The sequence below is a fragment of the Maylandia zebra genome, linkage group LG5 (assembly GCF_041146795.1).
Source record: "Maylandia zebra isolate NMK-2024a linkage group LG5, Mzebra_GT3a, whole genome shotgun sequence".
In the NCBI taxonomy this organism is placed as follows: Eukaryota; Metazoa; Chordata; class Actinopteri; order Cichliformes; family Cichlidae; genus Maylandia; species Maylandia zebra.
The window spans coordinates 9,146,192-9,162,686 of NC_135171.1; the positions used below are offsets into that span (position 1 = coordinate 9,146,192).

The 16,495-nt window shown below is 41.6% G+C and overlaps 1 protein-coding gene across 1 annotated transcript; it reads left to right on the top strand.

Annotated features, from left to right (window-relative positions):
- Nucleotides 1–399: 399 nt before the first annotated feature.
- txnrd3 (thioredoxin reductase 3) lies at nucleotides 400–11,457 on the top strand. Its single transcript, XM_004559918.4, has 16 exons — nucleotides 400–764; nucleotides 1,356–1,416; nucleotides 2,395–2,504; nucleotides 3,143–3,244; nucleotides 3,676–3,748; nucleotides 3,850–3,969; nucleotides 4,116–4,258; nucleotides 4,611–4,726; nucleotides 5,533–5,758; nucleotides 5,980–6,072; nucleotides 6,478–6,554; nucleotides 8,058–8,214; nucleotides 8,554–8,661; nucleotides 8,915–9,010; nucleotides 9,123–9,257; nucleotides 10,474–11,457. Exons 1-16 carry the CDS (start codon nucleotides 648–650, stop codon nucleotides 10,534–10,536), a joined length of 1,797 nt encoding a protein of 598 aa, XP_004559975.1. The 5' UTR covers nucleotides 400–647; the 3' UTR covers nucleotides 10,537–11,457.
- Nucleotides 11,458–16,495: the final 5,038 nt, after the last annotated feature.

Below are 16,495 nucleotides of genomic sequence, written 5' to 3' on the forward strand. Positions count from 1 at the left end.
TTTCTGTTGCTGTCAAACGTCAACAATACATCAGTACATTCCTGTACAGCTCCTCTTCAATTCACTCCTGTCTTGAATTAGGATTAGCTGTCTTCCGGAGACGCCTGTAGGCCCCCAACTTGTGTTAGCGTCCCCTTAACTGACAGTTGCTACTTATTTTTTACGTAGATGCGCGTTTAATTCTAAAATACTTTATTTTAAGCGGAATATTTTTGATTGCATAACAGTTCTTGTACTTTACGGCAGGTAATTAGCCGACCCTGTGACGTTTATAGTTAGATGCGTGTTTTATAGCACGAGGTTTCCCGAGCGGGAGGGGTTCTTCCTGCCCGTAGTGATTACCAAGGGAGCTCACGGTGAGCGCGGTGACTCAGATCGAGCGCACCCACCGTAACGAGACAAGAAATAGTAAAAGACGTTTGGCGCGGTTGGTAGACTAGCTGCTGACAGCAAAGGGAGTAGATCCGGGATAGACCCGCGGCTCGAGTATATTTTTTAGAAGTACGTTCTCTGGGAAACAGACTCAAGAGATTTAGATCTGTTCTCGAGTTTGTACAGAGAGAGGCGGTTTGTTCGGTTTTTTTCACCAGCCGTAGCCAGCCGTCTACCTAAGCTTGCCCTGCTCAGGCAGACGGAAATATCCGAAAATGCCTCCCGTCGAAAATGACAGTGGGAAGAAGGAACTCAAATCTCAGATACAAGCGCTTATCGACTCCAATCAAGTGATTGTGTTCAGCAAAAGCTACTGCCCATTTTGTGTAAAGGTAAGGCGTTTAGTTTGTCGTAGGCGGTAGAGGCTCCGCGCCGGTCAGAAACTTCCACCTTCTCCCGCGAAGTACACGGGCTTGGTCTAATTGCTGGTTTGGCCTTGCTGCGTTAGTACAGTCATCAACTTTGGTGGCTAGAACTTTACTATTACGCATAAGCTCGCTAAATGACAAAAACAAAACCGAACAGCATAGCCTTTAATGTAATTTACGTTAGGTCAACAATGGCGGAAGATAAATATCCAGTGTTTATATATTTAAGCCTGGGACGCTTTAGTCGCCTCTGAACGAGCTCCTTGAAAAGTCAGCTTTACATATCGTATTGTTCTTAGTTAACTCTGCTAGTGATTCGCTACAATGTGCTGTAAATTCTGAACGCACTGTATTTAAAAAGCTGCGCTAATTCATTTAAAACTCATACTTTTCTCCCATTTTTAAAATGCTGCCTTCTGCCGCCATAACCTGGACACAAAGGCTTACCTGACAGTTACAAGATGACATATTTGTTAGCATGAAATGTTCTAACGTGTGGACAAGTTTGTGTGCGTTTGATGTAGGATTAATCTTTTACCTTATTTGTGTTTTCAGGTGAAAGACTTGTTCAAAGAACTGCAAGTCGAGTGCAATGTGGTGGAGCTGGATCTTATGGGTAAGACGAGCATTGTGAGGTAACTGATAGCCGCTGTGAGGGATATTTAATGTGTTTGTCAGCAGCTGTTACACTCCGTGGCTGCCCATAAGTAGCTTTATGTGTATTATTCAGATCGCGAATGACTATATAAAAAAACAGCTGGGAGTATTGTAAAGTAAGTGCTTTATAGTTAGCTATAGTGTTGTATCAAGTTTTCCATTTAAAGGCTTAAAACTGCAGATTACTTTGAGCAAAACAAATGTTTCACTTCTTACAGCAAATAAGTTACAAAGAGGCAGGTATAAACAGGGGAGTGACCATCTTTGTCTGTGACCTGGTATAACTAAAGCAATACATGTTTATTGTTTGCTTTATTAGCTATGCTAACATTTTAGTGTAGGTTTTTAATAATTCACTCATGACAGTCCAGCTGCTTGTTTAAGGCCCATGTTTCTAGTTTGTCTGTTGAAAGCCTCTTCCTGTTTAATGTACATTTTGCTTTGTGCTGTCAGTTTCAAAGCCCCTAATTTAATATAAAATTTTTACAGTAGTTAATTCGGTTTTCTGTTCACATATCGGAAACGTTGTCCTATACTGGTTCACGGTCTGGGCTGTCTTTGCAAAAGCACAAAATGTGCTGAGTCATTCACCGAAGATGGCCCTGTGCCATTATCTCAGTGCACTCGTACCTCACTGCTCCTGTCTTGCTGAGTTAATTACCAAGGTTTAATGCTAGAGGTGGTTTGCACGTGGTGGATGTTAAACGTTAGTCAGTGGAAAACCTAACAAACTTAATTACCAGAGGCTATAATTGATCATAACGTGCAGTAAAAGTCAGCACAGGATCAGCTAAGGAAAGTGTTTATTACAGCAGTACACATTCCAGGGTTACCCTTCCCTTTTGTTATTTGTATTTCATTTGCACATCAAAGATGGTATAAACGCACAATGCATGGCTAAGTTTCAGCATGTGAAAAACTTGCCCCCCCCCTTCAGATAATGGGACAAGCTACCAGGAGATGCTGCTTGAGATGACCGGACAGAAAACGGTTCCTAACGTTTTCATCAACAAGAAGCACATCGGTGGCTGTGACAAAACATTACAGGTAAGCAATGAAAGTCGTCTTGCAGCTCAGATGTAACTTGTTTTTTCTTGTAACTTGCCTCTTCTCATAACAGAAATGGGTTGGTTGTTTTTGTCACAACTGGAAAGAGGTGAAAACAAACCATGTGGTTGTCAGTGTATGATGCCACTAAGCCAAGCTGTGAGAAACTCATTGAAAATGTAAAAAAGAAAAAGGTTTATGGTGATTATTCCATCAGGGGTGCATGAACAGGGTGGGCTATGTCGTCTCATACACTTCATACAGCTGCAGGAAAAAGAAATAGAAAAAAAACACCACTGTTTAAAATCTTTAATGAAAATATTCAGAAACATTCAGTAAAATGGCTGCAGCTAATCTTTGTAGACCTAGTTACTTGTAAATAATAATATTATCCCGACCGGTAGCATCCCCTGGAGACTTGAATGGCAAAATTTACCTCTCGCTTAACACACTGCTGATACGAATCCACGTCAGATAATGGGTGGCAGTGCTAATATCTGACTTGGACTGGGATATCTGTTAATAGCAACACCTAGTATGAAAAAGCTCAGTGTACCCTTTGTTTGTTTGTTTTTGTTTGAAATGATTAGCATTGCTAAGTGCTACAGTAACAAACGTTGTGTTGCTGTTTGTGTCAGGCCCATAAAGACGGCAGCCTGCAGCAGCTGCTTAACGGCGATAATTACGACTACGACCTGATCGTCATCGGAGGCGGCTCTGGAGGCTTGGCCTGCTCGAAGGTGATGTCAGAATTCAGTATTTAGCTCTGATTTGACTGCTTTGTGTGAACTGGGGATCCCACAGACAGCCGTGCTTTTGTACTTGTGTGGGGGTGCACCTGTAACTTTGGTCACTGGCAGAATTTCAGACATTTGCAGGCTTTTGTCTTTGGGAGGATTGTTAGTGAGATTTTCACACACTTGTATGATAAACAGGGCACAGGACAGAAACTAGAGTACTAGTGTAAATGACAGGAAAACAGAAACCTGTGAAAGGCTAAAATGTGTTATCATAATGAAATATAGTGCAAGGTGGTTCTTGATCTGTGGTGGTTGGTGATTTCTCAGAACTAGTGTGAAACTATTGCTGATGATGTAATTCACTTACACCACTTCTGTTTGCTCCATAAAACTGTGCAACACAGCAGTAAGATATAATCTTTTAACAACAGGAAGCTGCTGCACTGGGGAAGAAGGTCATGGTGTTGGACTACGTTGTGCCCACACCAAAAGGAACCACTTGGGGTATGATACTTCCTTTTAGTAAGACTTTTGACGCAGGGTTTGTCTGGATCTGTAGTGGCTGCTAAACGACAGTTTTGCTGTGCTCTGGCTGTGACGATCAGGTCTTGGAGGAACGTGTGTGAACGTAGGCTGCATTCCCAAGAAGCTGATGCACCAGACGGCCTTGCTGTCCACGGCCATGCAGGACGCGCGCAAGTTCGGCTGGGAGTTTGATGAGACAGGTGAGGGCTCAGGGGACCGACCCAGGAGGTCACGCAGGGGTGACATCACACCAGCTTGCCGTGGTAAATCGGAGGCGAGCCCATTTAGGAGGCACCCCGTAGTCTTTCAACTGCTTCTACTGATGAGTGTCTGTTTCTGTCTTCAGTGAAACACAACTGGGACACGATGAAGACTGCTGTTAACAACTACATTGGCTCCCTGAACTGGGGCTACAGGGTATCACTGAGGGACAAGAATGTCAACTATGTCAATGCCTATGCAGAGTTTGTGGAACCACACAAAATCAAGGTAACCGACTGCTTTCAATGAAAATGAATCTTCAATAAAGTCATGCAGAGGTTTAGTCGTTTCATAACTTAATAAAGTCTTCGTTCTCTGCTTGCTCATGTTACCATCTCGCAACCTGTTACTAATCTGTATAAGCTGTCAGCTTTGAAATCATCCTGTTGAATTAACTGTTATTTTTGTGTCCTAAACAGGCTTTTCAAAAATACTTATCGGTGTTTAGAAGTTGTTGCTGTCGTTGCAATCACCTCACTAGTTGCACAAAAAGCAGATGTTTCAGAAACATCCACTACATTGAAAAAGCTTCCTGTTATGTTGCATGTGTGTCAAAATATCTGTTTGTGTTTCCTGACAGGCTACAAACAAACGAGGGAAGGAGACGTTCTACACAGGAGCCAAGTTTGTTTTGGCTACGGGTGAGAGGCCACGTTACCTGGGCATTCCCGGAGACAAGGAGTATTGCATCACCAGGTGACAGCACCGTGCAGAGTACACAGAATCTGACAATTTATGTTATAATGTGTGTGAGTGACTGAAGCTCCACCCAGAGCTCCTTTTTAGACCAGTGGATGGGTTCATGGCTGAAATAAGTGTCACTTCCTTAAGGTGTGATCTCTGAAAACAAACCTGCCCTTTAGTGATCCAGCAGGTTGTTGTGCCTCAGAGCAGCCGTCTGTCTGCCTGCACTGTGAATGCTGACGTGAGATTATCCTCAGGTGTCTTTGACGATTATGCTCGTGTCTTGGCAGAGAGGCTCATTTATTCCACAAGGTCTTAAACCAGAGCTGTCTGAACAATGTAAGAAACAAGCCTGGGCTTGGTAGGGTTTATTCGGGGATTCTCTTCGGATCTCACAGCTGTTGTTGGACAGTCAGCCAGATTTGGTACTTTTGTTGTCAGCTACTGAAATTAAGCTACACATCCTATAGCTCACACCTGAAAACAGGATAAGCAGTAATACGGGATATGGTTGGATTTATTTGTTGTGACATGAAATATTTAATTATTTGAAAATCTTTGAAAAAAAGAAATGAATTAAAATTGAGCAACATCATGAACCTTGTTCTATTAAATAATCCACAGTGTGGCTCAAGGCTTTAAATAAGTATTAGACAGCATCTCTCCACACCCTGTGAGGTAAAAAGAAAAAATATCCTGAAGGTCTAGATCAGCAGAAGCAAGTGTCACACCTGCTAAATTCTTTGTATGCAAAACTAGCTGCACAAAAACCTGCTTTAACCTCACCTTGTTTTTGTTTGTTTGTTTTGTTTTCACAGTGATGACCTCTTCTCATTGCCTTACTGCCCGGGGAAAACTCTGGTGATCGGAGCGTCCTATGTGGCTTTGGAGTGTGGCGGCTTTCTGGCCGGCCTCGGGCTCGACGTCACCGTCATGGTACGGTCCATCCTGCTGAGGGGCTTCGACCAGGACATGGCCAACCGCGCTGGTGAACACATGGAGGGGCACGGTGTCAAGTTCCTCCGTAAATATGTACCCACAAAGGTGAGCGTGAACACAACCTGCTGTTTGTGATTTAGCTTATTGATCTCGGAGTATGCCTACATGCAATGGTAATAGCTGTAATCTTTAATGTTGTCAGGTCATGTGCTTAATAGGTCAACATTAAAAGTCTTTGATTTATAGTGAACGCAGGAGGTGGTCAGACTCTGATCAGCATATAGATGAATGATGTTTTAAGCCTTTTCTCTTAAATTATGTGTCAGATAGAGGAGCTTGAAGCAGGAACTCCTGGCAGGCTGAAGGTGACCGCCAAGTCCACAGAAACCGACGAGATCATCGAGGGAGAGTACAACACTGTATGTATCGCTTCGGTTTTCCTTCACCCCTCTCTCTGCTCCGTCGTCATGTATTTCCGCCAAAAGAGTAAACGGTTTCTCTCACAGCTTATTTCTGTGAAAGAAACTACATTTAGTGTTGCAATAATCACTATTCTGTGGTCACTTTAATATTAATCGCGCTCCGTAGTGTTTAGGGTACTTTTCTCTCTTTTTCTTTTTTTTTTAAACCCCCATTTTTACAGTTTAACTAAACCAAAGATATGATGATTTTACATAATCTGTGATATGTTGAGATACTGCCATGTAATCATCAGCTGTCATGTTAGTGTTGAGAAGATGCCATGTCTCTGGAACAATTGGCAATGACAAAGGATTAATATCACACTGCATTAAAGCTAACAAGCTGGGGTTTTTGTTCTTCAGGTGTTGATCGCAGTGGGCCGAGACGCATGCACAGACAAGCTCGGCCTGGATAAGGCAGGAGTCAAAGTCAACCCAAAGTAAGTTCAGTATGTTGTTACTGCCGAGGAGGCCATGTTTCGGGTGTATTTGCACGTGTCATTAAATCATCATTAAACTTGATAGGTCAAACTTTTTTGTGGCTTCTGTAGGCATGTAGAGTGGGGTCGTGGTCTGAGAAACTATGATTGTGACAATCTGGTGTGTATTGCCAACACATGGAAATTTTAAAATCTTTATATGGTATTAGCCTGTCACATTTGACCTCTGGCCTCTCCTTCAAGGTCAAATGAGATCAAACTTTCATAAAATGTCATCTTTAAAACTATTTTTAAAGTCTGCATCCAAATATCATGTGAGACTTGACCTTTGACCTCACATTTACATTTCACATCTGTCTTTCTGTCCAATTGGCCCCAAAATGTGTTTCTTGGAATGAGATAGAAATATACTGTAGTATAATATTTTAGTCCACTGCAAACTTCTTGAAGACCAGAGAAAACACAGTGAATATACAGAAAATACAATTAAAAGTAAACACCGCCCAGGGTGAGCTGGCTTGATTTGCTCTCGGAGTGCTTGTACGTGTGTTCCCCTGTCCCTTTAATACTCGCAGTACAGTCACAGTGATTCAGCAGTTCTTGCTGCTCAGGGCTCTCTGCCTGGTGTGAGTGTTGGGGGAATTTGGTGGGGAGGTGAGGGGTGGCTTGTGGGTAAGATGAGAACACTGCTGTAAATCACATTGGTATTAAGTGACAGAACAAAGGAAGTATCTATATTAAAAAAAGGCTTTCTGTTCTGAGTTCACTTGTTTGTTTGTTTTTGAAAGAGTAAAAGTATAAAATTAGGTTTGGAAAAACATTCTTACAGACTGACACCTCCTGCAGGTCATTATTGATGCTGTTGATACCAGCATAGAAATGCAGTGTTTTCTATAAGGCTTTCTTTCCACTCTTGTGTGAATAACTGAATGGCTGAGCCTGTGTTGTGAGGCCTGTAGGGATTAAGACGGCATGAGTCCAGCTTTAAAGAGTGTTCTGAGTCTCATGACCATAGCAATTTTTAGTTGAAGCCCAGCGTTAGCCAGAGGGCTTCTGTGCTCAGGGGCCTGTGGCTGTTCTGCTCCTGCGCAGCGCAGATCCAAATCACTGGCAGTAGCCAGTGATTTGGATACTACTACAAGTGTGCTTCTCCTTTTTGCTAAGTATGAATGACCACATAGCCAGTTATCCATTTCTGCTTTGTCACTGACACACAAACGTTTATCTGTGTGGTGCTCTTTAACCTTGTTTCCTGCAGGCTTTTTGCTGAGTGTATAACTCTTTTTGGTGCTTTCTATAACGGTCCCCAGTCATCTACACAATGTCAGGCTTATTGTAAAGATTTATTATAAAGAAAATATCTGTTATTCACAGTTAAAATTGTGTAATTTTCTATTATTGTTACACCCACTTAACTTTGAACTTCAACACTCGGATATTTAATTTGAAGTCACAAAACGGGATAAAAGTCTTAAATGTATGCTCGATGATCCCATCCTGCAGGAATGGAAAGATTCCTGTGAATGATGAAGAGCAGACCAACGTGCCCCACATCCATGCTATTGGCGACATTCTAGAAGGCAAGTGGGAGCTGACACCTGTAGCCATCCAGGCTGGCAAGCTGCTGGCCCGACGCCTCTACGGAGGATCAACGGTCAAAGTAAGTACAACGTGACTGTGTCATGATTTCTGACTGTCATTCTAAAATCTATTTGTCCATTAAACTACAACCAACTCAATACTACCAGACATAAAGTGTCTGAACAGTCTCTTAGTACCTATTTAAGGTGCATAAAGACCTGTTTCGTAGGATGGAAACTGAATGTTAAGGTGCCATTAAGACTAATCTTATTTTAAAGAGGTATAGTGTTAAAATCTGAAGTAAGCCATTGAAAGGGAAGGACATAAAGAAGGTCAGAGTGTTTTGTGCTCCAGATGATGAATCTGGTGTTCCATAACAAGATTTTGTTAATCACTAACCAAATGCTGTTTTTTGCAGTGTGACTACATCAATGTTCCCACCACAGTCTTCACCCCGCTTGAGTATGGTTCCTGCGGTCTGCCAGAGGAGAAAGCCATCGAGCTTTACGGCGAGGAAAACCTCGAGGTAACAGCTGAATTGTTGATGACAGACGAGGCTCGGCTGACTGTGCGCTCTGGTCGCTGCTTTCACATTGAATGAAACTGTCTCTAACTTACTTGGTTGTCACAGGTTGCCATCAAGCAAATGCATGCGTTTAGTGTTTTATTCCAGGCATACAAACTCTTCAGTACATCTGTGAATGCGAGCTGACGTTGGACCGCAGAACTGCGTTTGTTTTGAAGCTTTTACATTCATGTGTTTCTGGTCTCATGTTCAGGTGTATCACAGTCTCTTTTGGCCTCTGGAGTTCACCGTGCCCGGCAGGGACAACAACAAATGCTACGCCAAGATCATCTGCAACAAACTAGACAACGTAAGATCAGAGCAACTAAAATGCAACCGACAAATGTGCCTGAATCTGTGGCAGCCACCAGCCTGAGCTCCTGATTTGTTTTTTGTTTTTGTTTTTTAATGCCACACTGCAGGATCGAGTCATAGGTTTCCACTACCTAGGACCAAATGCAGGAGAGGTGACGCAGGGCTTCGGTGCAGCCATGAAGTGTGGCGTCACCAAAGAACAGTTGGACACCACCATTGGCATCCACCCAACCTGTGCTGAGGTAAAAAGACAATGCTGCCACTTTATTTACTTGGGTATCTTCCTGTATTAGTGGACTGCCTTAGATCCTGCGTTTATGTATTTAGGATGGGGTTTGTTTTTTTGGGGGGGGAGACACGTAGCCAGCATCCGAGAATCGGTCCAAACCGGGCCATCTGTAAAAGTTATCGCCACCCTGCCGGGTTGGCAGGTGGCATGGACACCAAACTGAATATGAGAACAAGGCGACACAGGATTTTTAAATTGATACCACAAGTATATCTACTAAAAATCTTGAAGTTTAAATCTCAGTGACCTTGACCTAAAGGTCAATGGTGTGGGTTTTTTTTTTTTTTTCTCTTCTCCTGTCTCTCTCTCTGTCTCCCGCCCTCTCCCCCTTTTTGTTTTATTTAGTTATTTTCCACGGTTTTGAGTCATGAACGTTTCATAGTGTTTTCAGTTCCTTCTGTTCTCTATAATTTCAACAAAGTTTTAATGACGGTAAAATGAATCAGTTTTTCATTGAGGCAGACCGCACAGTTCAGTGTCAAACCACTCCAGGTCCAGTATGACAGCTAATAACTGTTAATTTCCACAGCATGTTGCAATAGTACTTTCATCAAGCCAGTAAGAACAGGAAATGACACTGGAGCTGCCTTTAGCACACAAACTGCACAGCAAATATGCTGAAGGCAGAAAGAAAGCTGTGTATGTCTGCAGTTGTCCTATCAGACGGCCAGGATAAGACACCAGGTCCAAAGAGCAGCCATAGACGGCTTGTTTAAAGTGCTTGCTGTCTCTTTAGTGGTCTCACACTTTTTTTTATCTTGGGCTGGAACAGGATATTCATCGTGTGTAGAACTTAAACAATCAGTGTCTGAATTGTTTGAAGTGTCTGTGGGTGTGTGGTGATGCATGCTTGGGAATAATTGGTGTAATTAGGGGACATGATTATTCATTATGTTAATCGTGCTGGTGCTAATGACAGTGCATTAGGCTGCTGAGGATCCTCTTGTTTGATGGGTTTACATCGTATTTCTATTTTCTGACGGTTTAGCCCAAATATGTTCATCTGAAACAAACGCAGTGCATTGATGTGACAGCCTGGTGTGAAGTTTCATGTTTGGCTGTAGATGACTAAACAAACGGAACTAAGAACAATTTCTTTTCAGCCAATGAGAACATGCCTGTGGCATTAAAGATGTTAATTATGTTCCTGTGTCCTCTTTACCTTCTAGGTCTTTACCACTCTGGAGGTGACCAGGAGCTCTGGTGGAGACATCACACAGTCCGGTTGCTGAGGTTAAACCCTGCATGTTTAGCAGGCTGCTCTCACATTAGACTCCCCTACTAAACATTTTCCTCTTGACTCCCAGTCAACCTTTAACTTCAGCCTCACCTCTAGCCCCTCCCTTTACAGGGCATTTATTTCTCAGGAGCACCTGAACGTAAAACTCTCGGTGTGACTGGGAGCTACGAGGTAAATGGAGATGGTCAGGGCTGAAGATCTGCGTGTCTTCTGCTCTGGCTGAAGGAGTCTGATGTGAAAGCTGCCTGCTGAACAGCGGGGTTACTCTGCTAATGTTTCTATTGGGCCCCACCAGCGTGTCACTCTCGGAGAAGCCCAAACACACACCATTCCCGAGTGTGTGTTTGGGCTGTTTTTGACGTCCTTACCCGTAACCTCAAATAATTAGGTGGGCAAGGATCGATGTCCCTCTGTAGAAGCACCTGATGGTGGCCCGAACCCTTCGTCCAACCCCCCCCACCCCCCAGATTCATCTATTATAAATTGGCTCATTACCAGCGTTTGAAAGGATGCACAATTCTGGTGCGTACATAGGTTAGCACCATGCCTTCATCATTCCATACATCCTTCGTACAGGTTTATAAGTTGACTTATATGAATATACATGTCTTTGTCAATATTTATCTTTGCTTTGTGGAAGCACCAGAGTTTTCAAGAGAAACCTGTGATGCATCAAGAGCCTGGAGACTGTTTCAAATAAGCGAATGGCAAGTTTCCACCTGGATTGCTCTGGTCGTGTTTTTGCTCAGTTTGTAATTTAATGACTGCTTGTTGCATTGTGCTGTCTCGTGCGTCGTTTGGAAGACGGCGCTCCCGTTGCTGTTGACGACATTTCATCTGTATAAATGGCTTGTTTGTTTGTGTGGAACTTGTAGAGACTACTCAGTGTTAAATAAAGGCATGTCTATCTTCAGGTTTCATCTGTCTTTGACTTGTGTGACCCAGTTTGTGTGAAATGATTTCAGGATTCTCACAGAGCCTGCTCACAGATTTCCATTTAGTTCAAGAGTAATAAATGTAAAAAAAAAAAAAACAAAGGTACGAGTTACTTAGTCATACGGTGCTTGATAGTGTTTCTGCTGAAGGATATGCTGCTTAGTAAATGTCATAGGATTTAACTGGACTGATATTCACAACACTGGCAATACACTGGTGTACGTGGTGTGAACTGGTTAAAATGGGACTTTAAATCTCTTGCATTGTAGTTAAACTTTGCTTTTAGATCAGTAGCACACCACACTTTTTAATTTGTCATTATTTAAAAAAAAAAAAAAAAAGCATGTTAGCCTGGCAGTACCATCAGCAAACATCTTTTTTCCTTCTGCTCAAAAAAGAGAGAACACAATTTTGATTTTAAGAAGTATCCATAAGTTAACAGACTTTACAGCCGTTAGACCATTGCAGCTTTTGCTATCCTGGTCCAACTAATAGTCATATTTGATTTATTTCATTTTGCATTATTGGAATCAGAACAGTCAAGACTGGTGAACAGGAAAGAAGTTTGAGAGGAAGTTAATAGAAGAAGAGGGATGGAGAGAAAAAACAGAAAATCTGCTTCATCACCTGCTGGGGAAAAAAACACCATGTGTGCTTGTGTTCAGAAGGTTTCTCCATCTAAGTTTTTAATAGTAGGTGTGGGGAGCCACAGCCCACCGCAGGGGGCACCTAGAAAAGACCGGGGTCATCCAGCAGCCACAAGGGTGGCAGGCAGCTACACCAGAGTAGACCCAGCCCCAACCAGGGTGAATGTAGTCTTTCACCCTTAAATCATCTTTGTTTCACCCTGCATGGAAACCATATAGTGGTCAAAATGCAATGAATGAATTATGTAAATACTCCAAAAATGTAGCAATACATAGTAAAGCTAATAATAATGGTTTTAAAAATGCAGTTAATTATACATTTTTCTTTTGCAGTGAACTCATTAAATATTTTCTGTGAGTTAATGTCCAGTTTTCCATTTATTTATGTCATACCACATAGTTCCAGTGGTCTCGGTGCTGAAGTAAGCAGAGGCGGATGTTTGGCGTGTTGCATATATACACAGGTACACCAGATGAACATCATCCCATTGAAGTGGTCAGCCTATTCATGTGGCCTGCATCAGAGAGCCGCGGGGAGATAATAGCATCATTTCCTCCAGGTTTCTGTGGGACTATTCAGCCTCCACAAGTGGCGGTTGTGATCAATAGCATCCAGGCTGGTGTGAAGCCTTTGTTGGGTTCACCTGCTCACATCTGAAAACGCTGTCACCTGCACGGCTGCCATGACAACGAGCGCTTTGATGAGTTTTATTTGGCGGGTAATCATTTGTTTTAGGGAGTGTTGTGAGCTCAGTGATTCACTGATGTTTGTTATGCCAAAAGCACTCAAAGGCAGAGGCCTCTCTAAAGGTCTGTGAAGCTTCTGGTGTTGGTTTCTGAGCTGAAATGTCCCTGACTTCCTTCTACCTGAATCATGCTCACTTTAGGAACAGTTTATTTGTGCATGTAAAGCAATGAAGAAGGAGTGTATGACATTACCACTAGCTCAGGTTACCTGTCTACACATCAGTGCTGCTTTGAGAAACTGACCTTCAGCTGATATCAGTGGAGCAAATTCTAAACAACTTCAAAACTAACTCAATGTTTCACTTAAGGTGTTTCCAACCCCAGTACTGAACTGAAATCATACCATGGAAATTGCATTGTATTGGCAGTGTAGTGCACACATTAGCCATCAGTTAAAAGACAGCTTTTGTTGATCTTTGTGACAATTTGTGCCTCTTTTTTTGTGACTGATTAAACATAAGCATACAGTTATATGGGGTATTTATAGTTTCTTTTATGGATATTTTTTCCCCTTCGAAGTTATTTTGCATCTCTCTGTAGTTATGTGACGCCGCTTTGTGCCTTTCGTTGATCGATTCCATTTCTGTAGTTGTTTTGCATCTCTTTGTAGTGCTTATGTGTACATTTATTGTACATCTTTGAAGACGTACAATAAATTCCACCTTTCTTTGTTGTTTAAAATCCCTTTGTAATTGTTTTTGTGTCTGTTTTTTGATGCTTGCAGTTGTTTAATGTATTGTGTATACTCCATCTCTGTTTGTTTTTGTTTACAATTCTCTGAGGGTGCTTTATATGTCTTTGAAGTTGCTTAGCGTCTCTTTGTAGTTGGTTCGTGTCCCTTGCTAGCATTTTTCATCTTTTTAAGGGGTTTTGTGCATCTTTGTGGTAGTTTTGCATCTTTTTGTGTGTATCGTAAATCTTTTTTGTAGTTGTTTTGTGACTCTTTGTGCGTTTGCTTTTATTAAGTTTGCTTTTCATCTATGTCTTTTTGCATTTCTCTGTAGTTGTTTGATACCTTTTTGTGGGGTTTTCTCTTTTCTTTTTAGGTTGAATTGGTTTTTCATCGCTTGTACTTGTTTGTGTCTTTGTGGTAGTTTTATATGTTGCAGTTTTGTGTAGTGTGTGAAGTCTTTTTGGTGCTTGTTGGGCTTGTTGGATGTGTCATTATGGGCAGACATCATCGCTGTCTTTGTTCTGGATCCCATTTTGGCTGTGTCGTGTCTTTGTATTGGTTTTGTGTCTCTTTAAAGCTTCTTTTAATATTCGTAGGTATTTTGGCTCTCACTGTATTCCAGTCTGCAACAGAATAAAGGCCATTAACAAGTGAAGAGATTGTTACTCAAAAGGCTTATTTGTTTGTAAGTGACCAAACTTACAGTTTAACAGGGGATCGAAGGATTATTTCCTCGACTGTAACCCTATACTCTCCAGTGACAACAGCTCATATATGATGGCAACGTACCTGTCCTTTGCACAAAGGCTGCTCAGAAACAGCCCAAGGTACAAAAAAGAGCCCAAAACTTCTCGGAAGGAACCAAATAAAGCCTCCTGAGGCTCCACCTCGCATCTCAAAAGCCCCAAAGATTCAGCTGCCAACTTCCTGATGTCAGACACCATAGCATGTCCCAAGAGAGGCCATGTTCATGCCCAGTGAGTCAGTGCTATTATGGAGGCATGTGCGAGACTTACACAACAGAAGGCAGCTGCTTTTAATACTGTGGTAATCAGTGGGCTTCTTTTTACTGTAGTGCCACTTTTGTGTGTTTGTGTTTTAATGTCATCCCTCTTCTTAATAAGTTAAAAACCATCTATGTGGGTGTGTTTAGCTGTCCCATATAAGGGTTTAACACAAAATATACTTATAGTATATCTAATGCATCAAGAGTGGTCAAAATAAACCTAACAGTGATAAAATGTCTTGTAGGGTTTGTTTTGTTCAGTTTTTTAACTTTCTTCTCAGAGGGTCTTGCAACAACCAACTTGCAGTTTCAGTAAAATGTGTTTTATTTTTTTGCTCAACTGCCCTCAAATAGGGAAGTGACATTAGAAACAGATATCTAGACGTGCACAATCCACAACTGAGTCAAGTTAAATCTCCTTACTTCCTGTATTATGGCTAATGTGCGTCTGTAGGAAACGAAGAGCCCTGTCATTGCATTTTAAAAATGACTCATTTGTAAAGAGGTGGCGATGAAGCTGGGAGCTGCCAGCAGGAAATAGAAACCTTTGATGATATGTGGAGGGTAATCAATGAGAAGTGAAAAATCATTGCAGTTTCAGTACTGCATGACTTGCTGATTTCAACACACTCCTTCTCACAGCTAACCTGATGGTGAAACCTGTGCTTATGTAATCATATCTCACGTTATAACTGCACACTCATAATGACCAGACTTTCTATTGTACTTTTTGTGTGCAAATGATTAACCCGCACAACATAAAAATGAGTTCACATCAGTGTGTGAGTTTCAAATAGGTAACCTCATGTCAATGACATGCCTTTCTGTGTAGTTATTGATTAATTTCATCTTAACTGCATTTCCTGGAACTCAAGTCATCATTGATACTGATTTTACCAGGAAACGTGTCTGTTTCCTATAAGAAAATCTGAGGTGCCGACAGAGCTGAACGCACAGTCTGATTCACCTGCGCTCTGATCTCATGTACATATGAGGACAGAGTTATTAGCCCTCTTATGAAAAGCATTTCTCAATTGCTGTTAAACGGAGCAAATAATTTTTATGCAGCTTTCCCTGACAACCTAATTGTATTTCGAATGCTTACATTTTTAAAACTAATTCACAAAATCCCAAAACTACCAGGGTCAAAAGGGTCAGCCCCAGTTTTCTTTGTCTTTTTTTGTCAAGTCCATCTTCCACATGACTGCGTCCTGAACATCAATCCAGTAAGAATGAAATAACATCGCCTGCTCTGCTCAAAATCCCTACTTCAGTTAAGAAATCATCTACTAACAGTTTTTGTCATTGTTTTGTCGTATATATGACTTTCAGTGTATATGACTAAACATTTTGTCAGTTTTGTCGTTTCATTCTGGAAGCAGAGAGGCTGGAAGTACATCAGGGATCTTTATGTGGAAAATACAGGGAGTGCAGAATTATTAGGCAAGTTGTATTTTTGAGGAATAATTTTATTATTGAACAACAACCATGTTCTCAATGAACCCAAAAAACTCATTAATATCAAAGCTGAATGTTTTTGGAAGTAGTTTTTAGTTTTAGCTATTTTAGGGGGATATCTGTGTGTGCAGGTGACTATTACTGTGCATAATTATTAGGCAACTTAACAAAAAACAAATATATACCCATTTCAATTATTTATTTTTACCAGTGAAACCAATATAACATCTCCACATTCACAAATATACATTTCTGACATTCAAAAACAAAACAAAAACAAACCAGCGACCAATATAGCCACCTTTCTTTGCAAGGACACTCAAAAGCCTGCCATCCATGGATTCTGTCAGTGTTTTGATCTGAGCACCATCAACATTGCGTGCAGCAGCAACCACAGCCTCCCAGACACTGTTCAGAGAGGTGTACTGTTTTCCCTCCTTGTAAATCTCACATTTGATGATGGACCACAGGTTCTCAATGGGGT